The sequence below is a fragment of the Bos javanicus genome, chromosome 21, assembly GCF_032452875.1.
Source record: "Bos javanicus breed banteng chromosome 21, ARS-OSU_banteng_1.0, whole genome shotgun sequence".
Taxonomy (NCBI): Eukaryota; Metazoa; Chordata; class Mammalia; order Artiodactyla; family Bovidae; genus Bos; species Bos javanicus.
The window spans coordinates 54,942,358-54,961,909 of record NC_083888.1 but is presented as its reverse complement, the minus strand read 5'-3'; the positions used below and the strand labels follow the sequence as shown (position 1 = coordinate 54,961,909).

Genomic DNA, 19,552 nt, shown 5'->3' with positions numbered 1-19,552 from the left:
GCAGAACAAGAGGGATCAGTGCTGACTCGCCTCACCCTCAGGTTGGCCCCTCTTGGCTACCATGCAGAGAATGTTAAGTTTACTGCCCAAATGAAAAACTTGACTAAAGTCACTTAAGTGGTAAGTTTCTGCCAAGGTTTGCATTTCTGAGCTCTCGTGGGTGGATGCCAAGCCTCTTAGAGGGGGCTGCCTGCTCTCCTTATTGCCACTATACATTCTTGTGGCCGTGTTTTTTGTTTGTTTGTTTAGACTTACTATTTTTTTTTTTGGACATGCCTCATGGCTTGGAGGACCTTAGTCCCCCAACCAGGAATCAAACCCATACCTCCTGCAGTAGAAGTGCAGTCTTAACCACTAAACCACCAGGAAAATACCATGACTGTGTTTTAAGTATGTTGAAACTGGGTGACTCTCATGATTGGCTTAGTGTGAAGGTCCCCCAGCTCCAGGCTCTTTCAGGAATGGGCATCACTGTCTGGAAGAGCATGTGCAATCTTCTTTGCTAAGGTTTTTTCTGTTTGTTTTTTTTAAGAATAATAGAGGCTTCATCCACCCAGATTGAATTAGTTTCCGTCAGGTCCAGAAGAAGGACTGTGTGACCTTGAGCAGCATTAACAACTGAGAATGCTGTGGTCCTGACCCAGTCACCCCCAGGATGTCCTCGGGCCGGGGCGGGGGCGGGGAGTGGTGGTACAGACAGAGCCTATTTCAACTGTATTCAGAGGTGGGTCTGGGCAAAGGTGGCCCAGTGTTCCCATTTCCAAGAAGCTGTCAGGACTGATTTCCAAAACTCCTTTTCTGGGCAGAGTGATCATCTCAGGGTGAACAGTTGATGACTGATGGATGCAGGTTAGGTCTCATGGTGGGTTCCATATGAACACGTGAATGACTCTGCAAACCCATCCCCTCCCCAAATCACCATTGGCCTTGTCCTGGCAGTACATCATTTAGGCCATCTTCCTAAAATCAGACAGAAATAATATATTTTTTTCCTTTTTTAATGATTTTTAAAAAAATTATTTGGCTGTACTGGGTCTTAGTTGTGGCCCGTGGGATCTTTAATCTTTGCTGCAGAGTGCAAGATCTTTAGTTACGGCACGTGGGCTCTCAGTTACGGCATGTGGGCTCTAGTTCCTGGACCAGGGATGGAACCTGGGCCTTGGCATCGGGAGTGAGGAGTCTTAGCCACTGGACCACCAGGGAAGTCCTGAAAGTAGTATTTTTTGAAGTATGTATGGTGGTGCTCATCTTACAGATGAGGAAACTGAGGCCCAGAGGAGCAAGGAAGTTACGGAGCAAATTAAGAAGCATCGCTGGGGTCCTAAACCAGGACTGAAGCTCCTTCCACAGGGATGAGGCGCAGGACGGATACGGAGCAGGGCTGGTGGTAACTGCTGCATGGCTGGCAAGGCCTGGGTGTTTACTCCACTTCCCAGGTCACTGATGGCGCAGTCCGGGGGGCGCTGATACGTCAGCATGGAGAGGACAGGCAGGAAAGATGGCTGAGATGGGAGCCTGAGGGACAGGGTGTGGCCATCTGTCACTTCTCTCCCTGTCTTCATCTCCTTCTCTTGTCAGTAACTCGTCCTTTCACATACAAACCCCAGGGGCAGGCTCACAAGGAGAACGGCTCGTTAGAGGAAGGAAACCAGGAAGCTTCCAGAGATGGTGTCGTTGTGGCCGCCTGTGTGTTTTCACGCTGGCCCAGGTGTGAGGTTTCATGCTGTAATTCCAGTCCCGCTCCTCACGTGCAGAGACAAGTAGCAAACCCCCCAGCTGCCTGGCCCCCGCCCAGTGGATGCCAGGTGCCAGGGCCTTGCAGCAGCTCTGTCTGCAGCTGTTGCATCAGAAACAGTCTGGATAATTGCTCTCTTCCAATGAGAGGGTGGATGGGGATATAGCACAGGTGCTATTATTATTTATTGGAAAGATGAGTAATATTTACTGGCGTTTAATCGGGGTTTCTTCGCATGTTTGCTCCCTGCTCCTAGTCAGCCAGTCTGGTCAGGAGAGACTGTTTCTAAGTCCAACACATCCTTCACTCAGAGGCCAGCCCTGGGGTATCTGGATGGTGCGGTGACCAATGTCAACCAAGGAACCCAGCCAGCGCCACCCAGCTCATGGGAGGGCCTGCCCTTCCCTTCACTGTCACCACGATGACCTTCACAGAGGTCTGACTCCTCCAGCCCGCCCAGTTAGTGCTGGCGCCCCCTGGCACACTGCATTGTGTATTCAGCCGTTAGCACCCACCACCAAGCCCTGATGACAGGCAGGGGGAAGCCCAGCCCCATGGCTTCACAGTATCTCCATTCAGGTTATTTTTAAACAGCTTTTTGCTGTGCCCATGGTTTGAATGATGCTGTGTTTGCAGCCAAGTGTTGGGGTCACAACAGACCGAGAGGAAAGGACAGTAACAGCTGTATGTTCGTTCAAATGTTTGCAAAATGTACATTTGGTTTACTCCCTGGGCCCAGTGTTCACACCTGTAACCCTGGTGTGAAAAACTGTCGAAGAGACAGTTTTAAGGCAAAACTGTACTTTTTTCTTGAGGCAAGGCCCGTGAGGCCCTGCAGAGCCCCTGCAGAGCCCCCACTGTTCTCAGGACTGATCAGGCTGAAGGTCTGCGCCAGTGAGGCAAAGCTGGAAGGTGGGAGAGGCTAGGAGAGCCCCACAGCCACAGCTCCCATTTGCACGCATCACACCAGGGACCCGACTCCGACCCTGCGGCACCATCTGAGTTGCATCTCAGATGACTGTCCTGCGGTCAGTCCCATTCAGACAGCATCCAGGCATAATTTCTGGCCCCCTGCACACCCTCACCCCCCAGCAGAAGAGATGCTCACCTGTGGCCATTATTAGGAAGGAAGCACCTCTGAGAGAATGTACCCCAGGAGCCAGCTTTCTGGGCCCCGTCCCAGCCTTGAAAAGGCCCGGGCCTTCTGGAGCCCGTATCCCACGGGAGGGAACCAGGACCTACAGCTTCTGCCGCACCTTCTCCCCTTTCTGCCCAGCAGAGCCTCAAGCCTCTTGTTCACCGGCTGAAAGTGACAGGTGATCTCTTGGTTGGTTCAGGCGACACAGGGCTGGCAGTAACTGTTCCACTTGGCTGGTTGCTTCTTACATTTTCTTCAGCTAAACTTTCCTGAGGGAGTCCAGTGTGTAAGGCCATCATGATACTGATTACTGCTATTCTCACTCACTCAGAGCTGCCTTCTCGAAATACAATTCACACATCAAAACAACCCATCCTTTTCAAAGTGTGCAGTTCAATGGTTTTTAGCCCGTTAACAGTTGTAAAACCGTCACAGCGATCAAATTGTGGGGCATTTCCGTCATCCAAGGAAACCCTGTACCTCTTGGCTGTCCCTCCCCACCCCCATTTCCCCGCAGCCTCTGGCAACCGGAAACACACTTTTTGTCTCTGTGGATTTGCCTGTTCTGGACAAGTCATATAAACGCAAGCGTACACCGTGTGCTCTCTGATTAACTGGCTTCTTCCACTTGGCACAGTGTTTCCAAGGTTCATCTGTGTTGTTGCAGGTGTCAGAACTTCATTCCTTTTCACTGCCAAATAATATTCCATTGTATGCATGTGCCACATTTTGTTTATTCATCTGTCAGCTGATGGACATTGAGATTATTTCCACTTTGCAGCTGCTATGAATAGTCCTGCTCTGAACGTTCATGCACAAGTTTCTGTGTGAACGTATGTTTTCAGTTCTCTTGGGCACATACCTAGGAGTGGAATTGCTGGGTCACATGGTAACTCTACCTTTATCAATCTGAGGAACTCCCAAACTGCTTTCCAAAGTGACTGGACCATTTTACAATCCCCCCAGCAATGTGTTCTCTGGATATTCGCAACAGCTTTCTAAGACTGGTATTATAATCTACAACTTAAATTAAGGCCACTGAGGCTCAGGAAAGGTAAGAAACTTGCCTGTTCCTTTCAAATGCCAAGCTCTTCCCTCTGTGACTGGTTGCCAAGTATTAACCCTATATCCTCAGAGGACAGCTGTGTTCTTATGCCTGCACGGCCCTATGAGAAATCTTTATGTTACAGGACGTGTCAGGAAATGCTGCGTTTCTGGCCTTCACTCCTTTTGGGTTTGTTGTTCTGCAAGGAAACAAGAGGGTCCACTTCATTAAATGGTGAGTATCTTCATTTCCAAAACAGGCTTTTTACCCCTCACCAGCTGGGGAGGGCTGTGGTTCCCATGTCCTTTGTCTGTGAGTGGGCGAGTTCTGGTTCTGAACCCTCTCCTAAGCCTTGCGTCCGTAATGGTAACTGGTGAAGGTAGTGGTCTCTTCTAGGGATCCTATTCTTCCAAAGGGGTGTTCCTGAGAGCCATCAGCCTCTCCAGAGAGAGAAAGGGTGTGGATACTTGGTTCCTGTGTAGGATGAGGTCTAGAGCTGGAGCCAGTGTCAGGGAAGCAAAGTTCCCATGAGAACCGAGTCCTTGGGACTGACCTCTCCTGGGGGCAATAGCATCTCAGGGAGGATCACTTCTTACCCTCTCTCCTAACAAAGGAGGGCTTGCAGTGACCCTGGAGCAGACAGAAGTTACCCTGGTGCTCTGCAAAACACTCTCCTCAGACTGAACCTCTCGGGGGGCACTGCCTATAGAAACAGACGCCGCTGTCTCCCATCCCCTTTCAGGGCTTAGGGGTCCTCGGCCTCCAGGAGTCACATGCCTCCCCTTTGTCCCCTCCCACTCCCGTCTCCAGCAGGCAGGAGCCCCCACTGCAGCTGCACGGACTGCTTCCTCCCTGCTCATCTGCCGGGGTCTATTCTGTGGCAGGGTTCTGTGAGCTGAAGCCGCAGACTCTGGTTTGTTGATGGATACGTGGCTCTCTAAGAGAATCTTTCTCGGGCACACGCAGACACCGTGCAGCCTCATCAGACCATGCTGCACATTCTCCTCGGCCCCTGCGACCCCTGAACCTCCCTTTAGGCTGCCAGGTCTGAGCTGGTCCGCTCCTCAGGGGCTTGGACAAGCAGCTTTCCTTGGCCCAGCAGGGCTAGCCACGGAAGCCTGCTCCTGGCTTATCCCCTTGGCCTTCTCCAGAAGAGCTGGTGGGAAACCCGAGGACAGAGCTCTCCCTGGCGAGCTTTCTGCCAGGGGTGCTGCAGGCCAGACACCCCCTTTCCAACCTTCGTGACTTTTGTGAAGCTTGGAGACAGTCATCATGAGAGTGCTCATGAAACTGCTCCCCAAATGTGCCCAGTCAGGCCGCGTTCCCCAGAAAACCCCTTTCCAGGGTGGGCCTGCTGCACTGCACTAACTGGGGTACACCCCAACACTCTCGTTTGCCCGACCTTCCCAAGTTGGCCTCACTCACTGCACTCTCTAGGTGAAGATGGTGAGGGTTTGCGGTCTTCTGTCCAACCAGATCTTTTCAGACATTGAGCAAAGTCAGGCACCGCTCTCCTCGTGAGGGGCACTTGCCACATGGAGCCTCTGGGTGGTCTGACATTCCCAGAGCACCCACATCCTGGCCACACTCCGACCAGGCCAGCTGTCACATGAGGCAACTGGTAGGGAACATTTTAGCTAAAAACATGGAGGACTCGCCTGTCACTGGGGCCGGTGGTCCCTAAAGGACCCTCACCCTCCAGAAGCCCTACTGCAGCTCTCCAGGCTGCCCCAGACCCTTTTCCTTCTCTGGCTTCTCTCACAGCCCACTTCTTCAGGAAGTCTCTTCATCTCTCTCAACGTCAGAGTAACAGATGTAAACTTCAATCTGACTCCCAACAGAAAATTTTCTCCTTTCCTACCTTGCTTGTTGAAGCCGAGATGATCTATGTGCTTGTTTATGTTATCAGTCAATTGATAAGTACGGTATTCTGTACGTGTACGAGAGGTGGATTGCCTGGGAGGGAGCCTCACAGGGAAGGAACCCCACATGGCTCGTATGAGCTCGGAACTGGTGGTCAGCAGTGCGAGCTCTCATCCTGACCCGGCCGTGGCTTCCAGGGAACAAGTGGCCTTCCTCTGCCCCACGAGTTCTGTCCGGGAGTAAGCCGGGTACACTGTTCTTACCACCTTTCTGCTGCCATTCTAGGATGTTGAGGAAAAGCTCCCTAGAAATCGCAAAGAGGAAGAAGCCAAGTGGAGGCAGATATGCGTGGTCAGACCTCCCTGCGCGGGGAGAGGGTAGAAAAATAGACTCTGCCCCAGTGAGGTAGGAGGGGGCCTTCGGGCTCCACAGGGAAGCTGTCAGGCAGATCAGTGGAAGGGAAGTTGAGGCCTTGGTCGATGCAGAGGCCTGGTCCTCTGGCTCTCAGGGACAACCACCCAAGCTAAGACCCCGGTCCGTTTTCCCACTTTGTAAATGTCACCAAGGCTGAGAGCAGGATGTGGAGGTGAGGTCGAAGCTGTGCCATGTACAGTAACCATGTCACTTCTTCTGATTTGTGTCTGTCCTGCGGGCGATGTACCCCAGTATCCTGTTTGCCTCTTTTACTGCAGCCATTCACTGGGCTGGTGGCTTCAAGGATTTTTCTACACAAACCCCTAAGCCCCTTTCCTGGTCAGTACGCTGCATGACTGTTCCATGTAATCTGTCCTCTCTCTGGTATGTTGCCCTGCCCCCTCCCCGAGATCGTCTGACATTTGTCTGCATTAAACTGCATTCTCCATCCAGTGGCACCGTCACCTGAAAGACTCAGCTCCCTCAGAACCCGGTTGCATTGTTTCTCATTATTTGCTGTATCTTGAACTTTGGCCTCATCAGCTACCTGTGGCACCTTACATTTGACAGTCCCACCTAGATAATGCACCTGTGTTATGAACCAAATCCTGAAATGGCCCAGGACCACTCTACCTAGACTCACTGCCCGTGCAGACATTTCCCTTTTACAGCCACTGTTGATGAGCCCGAAATCCTCCTATCACCCTATTATGATAGTGATTGACCAGAAACTGTGGGGTGAACTGTTTCAGCGACTGTTCTCTAAGGCCCCTGCGCTGCTGTCTTGTTTCAGTTCTAATTTTGGCTAAAACTGTGTCTGTGCCTGGAGCCCCTTCCAGTCGGGGTGGGCTGTGCATCTACGAGACTTAGCTGTCAACAGGCGGCCCACAGCGAGCTGACAGGCGCTCTCTTTGTGCTTCTAGGAATGAGGTGACCAAGCTGAAATTTGAAGGAAAGACCTTTTATTTATACGTAAGTCAGAAAGAGGTGAGTGCTCGTTTCCTTCTCTTCAGGGAGGGCCGGGGCTGAACCAAGGTGGTCCACCAAGGTAGAGCTAAGCCGCCTGCAGGCTAAGTCAGGACCAAGGGCAAGATATGGAGGTGAGGAATGGAGGTGGCTAGGCCCTGGAGCACAGGGACTTCGTCAGGGACGCTGGTGACCCCTAAGGTTCCATACCTCCAGAAAGTACAAAGTAAGATTCTTTTGCTTCCATATGAAAATTCCAGGAAGATAATAAACACCCCCAAAAAGAAGAAGAAAATTCCAGATGAGAGTGCCACTCTCTCTGGGGAGGGCTCGTCTCGTTCACGCTAGGCCAGCAGAGACTCACTCCGACGGGACCTGACTGCCAGGCGTGCCCTTGCACACTGACCTGAGCTCTGCCCGTGGGTGATGAGGCTGCTCTTCCCACCTGAAGCCGATCCCTGGGAGCGGTAGGGAACCCTCAGACAGCCCCGGGGTCAGTGTCCTGGCCCACTTCACCCTTCGCGTCTCCATCCACACTCAGCTGTTCCTATGTGGGATTTTTTGTAGGAAAAGAAAATTATTCTCACATATTTTGCTCCAACTCCAGAAGCCTGCAAGCACCTCTGGAAATGTGGAATCGAGAACCAAGCCTTCTACAAGTGAGTGGATACCTGGGGTGGGGACTGCCTTGATCACGGCAGAGTCAGAGAATCAACTTTTAGAGCAATGATGGGCAGGAAACCAAGAAACTGACAAAGGCGAACACGAGATGACAACGCTGGGCTTCCTTATAAAACCCAGAGTCCTTTCCAGGTGACTGTACCAGCTGGAGGGTCAAAGCTGAGGTCTGGGAGAGTGCCTCAGCAGAGCTGCCCAAGGGGTCTACCTTGTGATGTCCTTGGACAGCTGCCCGCCCCCCGCACCCACCGCATCCCCCGTGGCAGAGCAGTTCTGTGTCTTCCTAGGGGAAGGCTTGGGCCAGAGAAAGCCCATGGGTATCTGTAAGCTAGCCCTGTGGAGCCATTCAGAGGCATGGGCGACCCAGAATACAACAGCTCCATGAAGGAACAGGCACAACCCAGAACAGTTTCCTAAGTCTTGGAGAGACTCTGGGGCCCACTCCCCAGTGGGTGGCCTGGTGCTGAGCTGCAGTTGAGGCCCAGCCCTTCCTGGCGTGTCACTGACAGAGATGTTGCCAGTGACAGGCCAAGCGCCCGGGAGCCCGGCGTTGGGGTAGCTGGAGGGAGCAAGGACTTGTCTGTTACTGAGATACCAGCTTAGAGCACAGCTTACTAAATGATTTTATAAAGTTATACTGAGGCTTTTGTGCCCAATTTTAAGAAAGTGGTTATAAAAGCATCAAGAAGCAAAGAAATAGCCCATCAACAAACTGGGGTGATGCCAGAAAAAGTATGTTTGCTAAAACTCTTGGTCTTGTTTTTAAAACAGAATGTAGTGATTTATCCCTTAATAAGCTGCATCTTGATCAGAACAACAAAGACAGGATGTGTAGTATATTTCTCCTCTGACAGGCCATAGTTCTCCCTGTCAGGGGAAGGGGGCTGGAGGGGGTCAGGGGGCCCCATCCTCCCCACTCCAAGGACTCTGCTGCCTGCTGTGGGATGTCTCCTCCCTGTTCCTCCCTCCTCCCCTCTCCCCAGAGGCTATTCCTTGGGCAGGTTTTCTGAGCTGTGTAATAACTTCTGTGCATTTGATACCAGAATTGGGGGGAGGAACTGAATTGACAGCCAGAACTCTCACCTGAGTGGGCTTCTTTCTTCTCATGGAGAAGGCACGCGGAAGACTTTCATGTGGTCCCATTTCCCTCCTTTTCAATCCCTGGCTGTCCAAGGAAAGCCAGGAGAACATCTCACCGTTGTTTTTGGAGGCCTACCTTTGCTTTTCCCTCTGTGCCATGGTCTGAACCTGTGACCAAACTCAGTTTCTGAGTCTTTCATGAATAGATCTCCACACCCTGACAGCACCCACAGTGGAAACCAGGGCTGCTTGCCACTGTTTTCCACTGACTACTAATTAAGTATTAGAAGCCTGCATCCTGGGTCCGATCCCCACTTATGCCCAGTCTCTATCAAGAGCCGCTCTGGCCTCACTCAGCATCTGCCACGCGTTCAGATCCCTGCTTTGTGTCTGGCCTAGGGTTTCACAAGGTGCTGGCTGGGTCAGACTCAAGAACGTGCTCCGATAAAAATGTAACTGCATATCTGACACGTATTAAATATTTTGAAGCAAAAAAAAAAAAAAAGAATGTGCTTAGGCAGGAGGGCAGGTAGGCTCAGAGGCTCGTGGAGCCCTGACACAGGTGGGGATGGTGTCCCCAGGAACTGCTGTTCCTGGATATAGGGACGCCTCCCTAAATGTTCACTGACCGCTCAGGACAGAGGCTTTGGACCAGATTGGTTCCCAGCTGGGTTAGCACGACATGCAACCCAGGGCGTGTTGTGGGTGGAGCTGGGTCTTAGGAGATTCAATCTGGGGAGCTCTATCCAAGCTTTCTTGTCCAAGTGTGAGAGGACTAAAGAGGTCACAGAGGTCACTCAAGAGGATAGATAGGCTGTCCACAGCCTGGACAGCGGTGTTAGTAGGTATTCTGAGAGAGGGCGAATGGGTCCGAGTTCAAATAAATGGTGGAACTTGTACTAAAGTTCAGCTAGTTTTTTCATTTCAGGGCTTTTCAGAGTCTCTAAAGTGATACCACACCGTAGGTTCTCTCCAAGGAGACAGAATAGGAAGGCAGACTCTCCTCTCTTCTCCACCCACAGTTACCCAGATATCCACATGAACTCTCAGATGCTGGTTCTGGGAGGGACTCCTGAGGTCAAGAAGTCCCAGCTCCACTATTTTATAGAGAAGATTGGGAGAGGAAAGAGACACCTGCCCACAGCACACTGCTAACAGAGGCCTGGCTGAGGTTCAGCGGGTGGCATTCTCTTACTCGGCCAGTCCCTGGCCCTAACGTTTATTCTTTCGGTCCTCCTGGGGAGCCCCAGCCGGCACTCCTGAGGAGCCTGTACACTCCTGATATGGAAGCAGGTTGCAGCCTGCCCACCCCCAGCACTGAGGCCGTGAGTGTGGCCCTCAGGGGCTGAAGGAGAGTCAGAAACAAGTGGGGCTGTGAAGGGCCTTTTCCCAAAGGGTTTCCTCAAGTAGCCCTTGGAAGGAGCTGGGGACGCGCTGCCTTAGGCGGTAAGGCCTCGCAGGCCGTCTGTCACACTGGACTTTGCCTTGCTGCAGGCTGGAGAAGTCAAGCCAAGTGCGCACAGTGTCCAGCAGCAATTTATTCTTTAAAGGGAGCCGGTTCCGATACAGGTAAATAGTGACAGTAAGTAACCACTATGGACCTATTTTCAGACCCTTCCCTGGAGCACAGTGGCTCAGTGGTCCTTACCCTTGAGAACAGAGATGCTGGGAACCTCCAGAAAAGCCTGTGGTTTCCATCCGGTTCTCCTATCTCCTAACCCTTTGACTATTTCCTTCTCTGCAGCTGTTTGCCTGTAGGGCTTGACAATATGTATCTTCTCCTCCTCCTCTTACAAAAACAGCAAAATAAGAACTGTAACAGTGATGCCTCTCATTTTTGTCTAAAGGTCTTTTTTTTGAGGCAATATTTTTGGAACATGCTGGACAATGAAGAATCATTCTTTAAATGAGAACGGAAGATCCCAAAGCCTCTAGATAGAGAGCTTTCAGGATGCCTTAGGGCTCTTGACCCCCACAAGCAAGCCCTTCTCAGTGGCCTGAACACTGGGATGGGGTAAGCCAAAGAGGCTACTTCCCAGTGCAGCCAGTTATCTGAGATCTTAGAGAGAGCGCGTCCTGGAACACTGTCTCACTTCCTGCTGCATGTTTTATTTTACTACTTACAGCGGCCGAGTTGCGAAAGAAGTAATGGAGTCTAGTGCCAAGATCAAGCGGGAGCCACCAGAAATACACAGGTAAGCTGCCAGGGGCTTACCCCCAGCCAGGTCCCAGATCAGATCTCAGGATCTTAAGTTGAGCGCTATGAAGATTCTAGCCATGACAGCTCCCAAACCAGGCAGGAGGCTGAGGAGACCAGTCTCGGCCAAAGGCCTACGGAACAGGCTGACCCTGGTTCCCTGAGCCCTGATGGAGAATGAGGGCAGGTGGGTGAATGCAGCCAAGACAATACATGGGACCCAGGAGCCTCCTTCCTGGGTAATTCTCTTCGTCATCCCAAGTCCTCAAATTAGTCACAGACTTCAGCGGACACGCCTAAGCAGCAAGATTTCATGGGTTCTGTAAACAGTCTGTGAGAGGAAGTCAGTCACACTAGGTCTGAAATAGTTTCAAGATCCATGCTTTATGTGTAAGTGTAAATCAAATCAGGCATGTCCAGGAGTCTATCTCCTAGAACATGACGAGACCCGGGGAGAAGACGATTGGCTAAGAGGGCTGGGGTTGCCGCTAGCCTGACCTCTGCGAATGGGAGAGGTCATTACTCCTGCCTTCACACGGAGCCGCAGCCACCAGCAGCCCCTGTGGGAAGTCAGGGGAGGCTGCAGAATCGGTCTTAGGCACATTTTTAGGAGTGCCGCATATCCTGGGCTCTACCTCCCTGAGTCCTGCCCAGGGACTGGTGGCACCACTGCCACGCTGAAGAAAGGTTCTGGTGGGTCTGGGATGTTAGGAGGTTGACAGGTTTGAAGTAGTGTCTCTGACTGGGATCCAGGGACTAAAGGGGATAATGATTTTAAAAAACAAAACTTAACACAGCCAGGCAATTCTATGTAACTAGAATACAACTAGTCAACTCTCTATCTGTCTGTGCACTGAGTCAAGAGTTCTCTTTTTCTTTAACCTCAGAGCGGGGATGGTCCCCAGCCGCAGCTGTCCCTCCATAACCCACGGCCCAAGGCTGAGCAGCGTCCCCAGGACCCGCAGGAGAGCTGTTCACATCTCCATCATGGAAGGTGAGCCCGAGCTCTGGAGGTGACCCAGGGTCCCTCCACATTGCAGGCTTTCACTGGTGTTCCAGATCTGATACCCGGTCTCTACAGCCTAAAGGATCAAGGTGGGTGAGGCAGTTCCCCAGGAAATGAAAACCCGTTTGCATGGTCCTGAAGCATTCCAGTAGCTGCCACCACCTTCTCCTTTTGTAGAAATCTGTCCTCTTGGTGGAGGCGGAAGAACGACAAAGTCTATGTATCTTCACCAAACCAGACACCCCCGTAGCTGAGGCTGACACCCCTCCAGTCTCTGGACTGTTAATACCGTGAGGAGACTCTAGGACTCTTGTTGTCAGCTGTGGTCACTGACCCGGGCTGCCCCACAGGCCTGATACGGGTATACAGTTGAGTGCTTTCCTTCCTGAAGATGACATTTTGGAAGGCCTCAGAAGGTGTCAAGGAACAGGACACAGAATATGACTGCTTCATACCTCTCTGTCCTGGAGGCTGGGGAGGGAAGGCCCTCAGCCCTTTCTGTGGGAATGCTGTTTGTTAATGAAAACGGAGAATCCCTTAGGTTAGGAAGGACATTGTTCTGCTGCTCCTCTAGGAGGATCCCTGGCTTGTGCTTAGAATTTAATGATGTGTCAGTGACTGCATCACCCGAGTATGGCGCAGAACTACTAATAGGCTAGGGGTTAAGAGCCCCGGCCGGGCAGCCACCATCAGCTGCCTTAATTATGGGAGTACCATAGTGCTCCATTTGTAAAACTCCATGGGGCTGTGAAGAAGCTGGTGTATGTGCGAGTACTTTATTATTTTATGATTTTTGGTGGCGCCAGATCTTCCTTGTTGCGTGCGGGCTTTCTCCAGTTGTGGCAGTGCTCGAGCTTCTCCGTGTGGTGGTCTACTGTTGTGGAGCACAGGTTCAGTTGCTCTGAGGCATGTGGGGTCTTCCCGGACAAGGGATCAAACCCATGGCCCCTGCGTTGGCAGGCGGATTTGGACCAGTCCCTGTGCAAGTAAAGAGACGAAAGCACTGACTGGCAGCAGCAAGCACTGCAGAGAGCCCTGGTCCAGACAGAAAGCTGAGGTCAGCACAGGAGCTCTGCCGTGCATCTTCTGGGGCAGCTTGCTTAACCTGAGCCTGTTGACCCCACTGTAGGGGGGGATGGGTGTCGTGGGTGGGGTGGCCTTGTAAAGTACCAAGCAGGTATGGAATTACTGAGTTCTGGCTGTCATCAGACACTGCCCCTGGGTTTTTCCTATCTGACTCTTCAGTGGAGAACTGAGCCCGGCTCTCTTATTCTGGGGTGTGCATCTCAGCAAAGCGGAATGTCTTCTCATCTTTTGAGGATACATATCTTCCTCCCCTCTCTGAGGCCCTTCTTGCCATCAGGTCCATCCCAGGACTCCTGCAGAAAGTCGGGACAGCTGTCCTCCCAGAGAGAAGGGCCACCCCCAGGGGGAGCTGGCACTAATACAGGAATCACAGAGCAGCCTCGGGCATTACTGCTCCCCAGTATAGGGAAGAATATCAAGAAAACCAGCATTCCCAGAAGAGGGGAGACTGGGGCCATCCAGGTGGGGATACAGGTCATCGGGAGTAGCTGCAAGCAGGGTTAGCATCACCCCAGGGGTGGGGACACTGTTCTCAGGCTTCTCCAAGACGAGCAATGGGGCCGCCTCAGCTCCCAGCCAGCGCTGGCTATGCCTTCAGCCTCCTCCCATCGTAGCAGCAGTAAGCTCCTCAACATCCAAAAGTCACCTGAGCTTGCAAAATGGCCAAGGAGGATGCAGAGGGCAGAGGCCACACGAAAGCCGTTAGAGCAGAGAACCCCTCTCCCCCAAAGGCCAGGGCCTGGCCTCAAAAGCTCAGCCTCAGAACTTGACACCTGGCAGATGACAGCCCAGCAGGCCTCCGTCCCAGTGCTCCTCCCCAAGCCACCCTGCTCCTCACACCCTGTGCCCCAGGCTGCCTACAGTCAAGCACAGCCTCCATCCCCACCCGGGGCCCATTTAGACCCAGGAGGGAGCAGGCAGCTCAGAACTGCCCCAGTGGGAATAAACTCACAGGCAGAATGAAAGTCAGTGTGAGAAGAGGCAGATGGACATCTGCCTTGGAAAAAATACAAGACTTCAGCAGTTAAGTGGCTCTTACCAGCGCGTGCATGCGTGCTTAGTCACTTCAGTCGTGTCCGACTCTCTGCGACCCTATGGACCATGGCCTGCCAGGCTCCTCTGTCCATGGGATTCTCCATGAGAATGCTGGAGTGGGTTGCCATTTCCTTCTCCAGAGGATCTTCCTGACCCAGGGATCGAACCCGCGTCTCTTATGTCCCCTGCACTGGCACTGGTTCTTTACCACCAGAGCCACCTGGGAAGCCCAGACAGTACATGACTTCTTAAGCAGAGCAGGAGAGAGGTATGAGCCATGTGCTTAGTCACTCAGTGACGTCCGACTCTTTGCAACCCCATGGACTGGCGCCCGACCCAGGGATCGAACCCACATCTCCTGTGTTTCCTGCACTGGCAGGCAGACTCTTTATCAGTGCGCCACCTAGGAAGTACAGGGGTCATGAAACCTAGTGAAATAAAGAATGGATCATTTCAGGAGGAGAAAGTTCAGCTGCATCATCTCTGAGGGCAGTTTTGCCTTTAAAGCCCCTAACATGGCTGATCCCCACTGTCCACCCAACCAGGCAGGGAAGGGTGGGAGGGACGTGACGGGGGCCTCAGAGAAGGGCACAAACCAGCACAACTCCCAGGAAGTTATGGACATTTGACATGGGCTCATGCTCCATCAGGGGTTGTCTTTCCTACAGTCTATACACCATATAAATTGTTATCACAGAAACCATTTGCCTTTTCCAGGGGAAAGCTTTGTTTTTCTCCAAAAATGGGGGTAAACAGCAAAAACATTAACGTAACATTGCAGTTTGAATGAAACCATGTAATCGCACTGAACTGAAACCTTTAAACAGAAGCCTGCACTGGTTGGCCCTGCCCTCTGCTCTCAGGGATGCCAAGAGAACACATTAGCACAGGCCTGACCCAGAGAGGTATGTCCGTTCCTGTCACTCACTGTACCCCCGGGGGCACCAGTCAGCAACCAGCCTGCACAGAGCCCAGCAGAGGACAGGGCCCATTTCCAGCCGCAGAGCCCCCTCCTCACACATCAGAGCCTCACATCACAAGGCCCCCTGCCTCTGTGGCTTCACATCCTGGGTTTTCTGGGGCGGTTCCGCTTCCTCTCCCCTCTGGCATCACCCCTACCCTCTCGGTCCCTAACCCTCTGAGAGGCCTGGGGCCCTGATAACGGGCCTCAGGGAACCAGCTCTACAGGCTGGGAAAACATTACTTTTTATGGGTCTAAGTGCTTCTAACTGACTCCAGGGCCCTGATAAGCTTGGCCTCTCAGAGCCGCTCTGCTGTCTCCAGCATGGGAGGCACTGTGAAGGGGCTGCCATGGCGTGTGATCAGTGAAAAAGCCTGCGTCCCTGGTTGGGTTTCCTTCCGTGACCCCCTGTACCTTCTCTTCCTGGCCGGTCCCATGAGGAGACCAGCTGGTTTCCGCTGAAGACGTGCCTGCCTTCCTGGGCCACCATGGGGAAAAGCCTGATTAAGATTCACACGCGAGTCCGAGTTCAGCTCCGGCTGACTAATCACTGCCTCCGGCCCCTGAGCGTGCGCATCCTGAGGCTGGGGCCCCGGCTTCAGGGGAGGCTCCTGACCGCTGTGCCCCCCAGCCCACTGGGAGCCGACTCCAGGCAAGGCGATCAGCTGGAGCGCCTCCAAGGTAAAGAGACACCCTCTGTCTTGCTGTGCCGCCCACCTGAGCCATCCCAGAACAACAGGCTTGAGGCGAGTGATGATTTCTACTGAAACCTGAGGCTCTGTACAGGACTAACGTGGCATAGGAGTTATGATTTAAGATCACCTTACAGGTGGATCTGAGAGTGGGTGGCCATTCCCTTCTCCAGGGAGTGAACCTGGGTCTCCTGCATTGCAGGTGGAATCTTTACTGTCTGAGCTACCAGGGAAGCCTGCTGTTGGGGGAATAGAAGACTAATATTTACTGAATAATTTTGTCTGTCGGGCGCTCTCCTTAGGGGAAAAATGCATGTGTAGCCAGTATCTTGCTTACTGAGAGCACCAACAACTCACGGTGACGTGGCTTCTGCGGTCCCTCTGATTGTGTTTTCTCATGTCACAGCCTTTGCCTCTCACCTTCCCCAGCAAGCTCAGAGCTGAATTGTAGGCCAAGCTGAGATTGCAGTGAAGTGGCTTCTGGCAGCTACTCTGGTCATGTGCTGGAAAATCTGCCATCAGAGCTGTCCTTGTGAGGTGCAAGGGAGAGGAGGTTCCCGAGAACAGAGAGCCACAAGAGGATTTGGGAAAGGAGCTGAGCCAGCATCACGTGTAGTCAGGGCCTGAAAAGGCTTCTGTTCTATCAGGAACCCACTTCACACTCGCAGGCACGTGTTTCTCAGGTTACACGTGCAGTGGGGGCAGAAGAGGGGAACAGAAAGCAGAGGAACATAGAAGGCGCTGCAACAAGGGACAGGCTCTTAATTCTACCTTATTTCATGACGGTTTCTTGGGCAACTTAAATCTAAGGCAGGTGCAGGCTGTTCACTTAATTCATCCTGGCCCGCTGTTCCGCTCCCCGGAATCCAGCTGGATGGTCATCAGCACCGTGGAATAGAAAGATGCTAGGACGCTACCATCGCCTTTGCCAGTACCAACCAACCACATGACTCTGGAAAGTTTTATAACCTCTTGCCCTATCTACTTCATGAAGAATGTTGAAAGATAAAAGTGCTTTGAAATGTTTAAAACATTATACAGATTTAAGAGTTTAGAGCATAGGGACAAAGGGAATACAGCCAGGACCCATGAACCTTCTGAAAGCAGGAGCTGAGAGCTGTGGCGAGTACACTAACGGTGATGTGATGGGGAGCAGAGGCGGAGAACGGGGGGCTGCCATCTGCCCCACTCACCCCAGCCACTCATTCATTCCTCTGGAGAACCTGTAACTGTGCATATGCTGAGAACGGCTGAAGCAGCCTGGGCAGGCAGGCGGCCTGGCTGCAACTGGCTACCCTACAAGGAAGCTAACGAAGATGAGACACACTGCTTCTGAAAGGTGACTGGCACCTTTTAAAAGAAGCTAACCCTGAGCCAGAAAACTCCCTAAGCAGCCCTGGTTAGGTCAGATCTTTACTACTTGGGAATCTGGTTCAGTCTGGGGCAGTCAAGGTCAATTTCAGAGCAAGAGAAAGGGACAAGCTTCTCTTGATGTGGACCACAAAGGTAGGGAGGGCCGCTCCGGCAGCACCAGTGTGTCCAGGAGTGGGAAATGCAGACACTGAGCCTGAAACAAGAAGCCTTTTTCTTGGGAGCTTGGTGACAGGGTGCTCAGCCAGTCTGAGTCCACATCCTCAGGCCTGGGTGGCGGCTGTTTGGTTGAGGGAAGTAACCAGTTTCTGTTTTTCCCTACCAGAGCTTAAGCTCTGGAAAGTGAGAAATGTTCTGAGAAAGAGAATAATGAGCAGTTTTAGGGCCAGAAGACCCTTCCTCCAGACAAACGTAAGAGAATTTCCCACTGGTCCTCTTCTCAGAGACCAGTCTACACTCCAGGCTGACTCCCCTGGTTTCACCTGTTCTGGACCCGGCTCATTCGAAGGTGAAAAGAGAGGGCAAGCACTTAGGAAGAGCAGGTTGGGTTTTCACCCCACTCTAGGTCAGTACAGCTAAGAGTGGAGGCTGAAGAGACTGACAGCAACTGCAGAAGTCCAAAAGATGAACTCACGAGTTCAAGGAGCAGTGTGTTCAGGTGTCAGGAGGACACTCAGCTCCAGAATAGGTAACTGATGAGGCCCCATTGGGCAAAACAGTCTCCTCTTCATTCCTGCCTCTCAAGACCCTCAGCTCCCTGAACCAAAACCCCAGCTCTGGGTCAGAGATAGTTTGCAATTCTCTTTCAGGTTGGGCTGAGCCAGGACACCAAAGGCAGGAAAGGCAGAGTCTGTAACGACTATGGCCAAAACTATAAGCAAAGAGAGGAAAAAAACAAAACAGAAACTTACAGCCAGTGACACCCTGATTCCTGCTGCTTCTCTGGTCCTACTCTTGATGCATCAAAACAGAGAGCAGGGGCGACGGCGGCTGGTCCTGTGGGGCTGCAGAGGGGCTTCCAAAGACGTCAGTGACCAAACGGAACGGGGCTGCCTCCACCACACAAAGCGCGCTTGTACACAAAGGCCTGCTCACTTCCCCTTTGTCTTTCTAGGCCTCGAGTCCCTGCGGGACAGCGCCCACTCCACCCCAGTACGTGCCTCCTCCCATGGGGACACGTTCCTGCCTCACGCGAGAAGCGGCCGGGCAGACAGCAACGAGCGAGTCGCCGTGATCGCGGACGAGGCTTACAGCCCTGCGGACAGCGTGCTGCCCACCCCTGTGGCCGAGCACAGCCTAGAGCTGATGCTGCTCTCCCGGCAGATCAACGGGGCGACCTGCAGCATCGAGGAGGAGAAGGAGTCTGAGGCCAGCACCCCGACTGCCGCCGAGCTGGAGGCCCTTGGGGGCGAGCTGAGGGCCCTGTGTCAGGGGCACGGCAGGCCGGAGGAGGAACAGGTGAATAAGTTTGTTTTAAGTGTCCTCCGTTTGCTCCTTGTGACCATGGGACTCCTCTTTGTTTTGCTCCTCCTCCTGATCATCCTTACTGAGTCTGACCTTGACATTGCCTTTTTCCGCGATATCCGCCAGACCCCCGAGTTTGAACAGTTCCACTATCAATACTTTTGTCCCCTCAGGCGATGGTTTGCCTGCAAAATCCGCTCAGTCGTGAGCCTGCTCATTGACACCTGAGAAGGCATGAATCCTCCCAATAACTAGCCAGGTGGACCAAGGAGCCCGGCTACCCGTTCCCAGCAATGGGGCCCATCGCGGAACCATCGGCACATGTTCCAAGTCCTCCTCTCATGACTCAGAAAGTCCACAGCCTAGGAGGGTCATTTCCCAGAAGAAGAAAGGGGCTAGGCACACGCCTTGTCTAAACTAACTGGGAAAACTCATTTCCTTCAGAGGTTCTCTCAAGAAAGGCTCAGCAACTCCGTTTCTCATCCTCCCAATTTGCAGGATAATTTTTGGTTCTGAATTTTGATTTTTCATAGGTGTGTATTATTTTGAAGATATCAAAAATAATTTATTTTGTTATTACTGATTCTCACAGTAGTGTCACCCAGCAGACGAGACACTAGTTAAAGACTAGAGGGCTGTCGTCTTCTGTTTACCGCAGGAGCTTCCCTGCTGGGGGCCCAGCAGACTCATCACTGCAGCCTCAGCGGGGCAGGTCAGGGGCCTGGACAATGGGGACTGTCTAGGTTTTCTTCCCAGACAGAGCTTTTAAAAAAAAAAAGTAAACATCCATGTAGAACGATTAAATGGAAAGTTGCTTCTTA

General features: G+C 52.5%; 1 protein-coding gene and 1 long non-coding RNA gene across 8 annotated transcripts in view; one reads left to right on the top strand and one right to left on the bottom strand.

Moving 5' to 3' along the window:
• Positions 1-19,552, top strand: part of FRMD5 (FERM domain containing 5) — a 321,311-nt gene that overhangs the window by 301,540 nt on the left and 219 nt on the right. Inside the window, exons 8-16 of one of the 7 annotated variants that reach the window (XM_061395078.1) lie at positions 4,064-4,152; positions 6,448-6,534; positions 7,119-7,182; positions 7,729-7,820; positions 10,414-10,488; positions 11,046-11,114; positions 12,004-12,110; positions 18,382-18,725; positions 19,324-19,552. In XM_061395078.1, coding sequence (XP_061251062.1) covers positions 4,064-4,152; positions 6,448-6,534; positions 7,119-7,182; positions 7,729-7,820; positions 10,414-10,488; positions 11,046-11,114; positions 12,004-12,110; positions 18,382-18,725; positions 19,324-19,326 — 930 coding nt within the window. In that variant the 3' untranslated portion in view covers positions 19,327-19,552. Of the gene's footprint in view, positions 1-4,063; positions 4,153-6,447; positions 6,535-7,118; positions 7,183-7,728; positions 7,821-10,413; positions 10,489-11,045; positions 11,115-12,003; positions 12,111-18,381 lie in introns of all 7 variants that reach the window. The other 6 variants (XM_061395076.1, XM_061395080.1, XM_061395079.1 and 3 more) reach the window with 6 other exon arrangements.
• LOC133234489 (uncharacterized) lies at positions 12,880-18,392 on the bottom strand. The gene is made up of 2 exons (XR_009732146.1): positions 15,619-18,392; positions 12,880-13,100 (listed from the first exon to the last, which is right to left on the bottom strand). It is a non-coding gene; the product is annotated as an uncharacterized LOC133234489 (long non-coding RNA).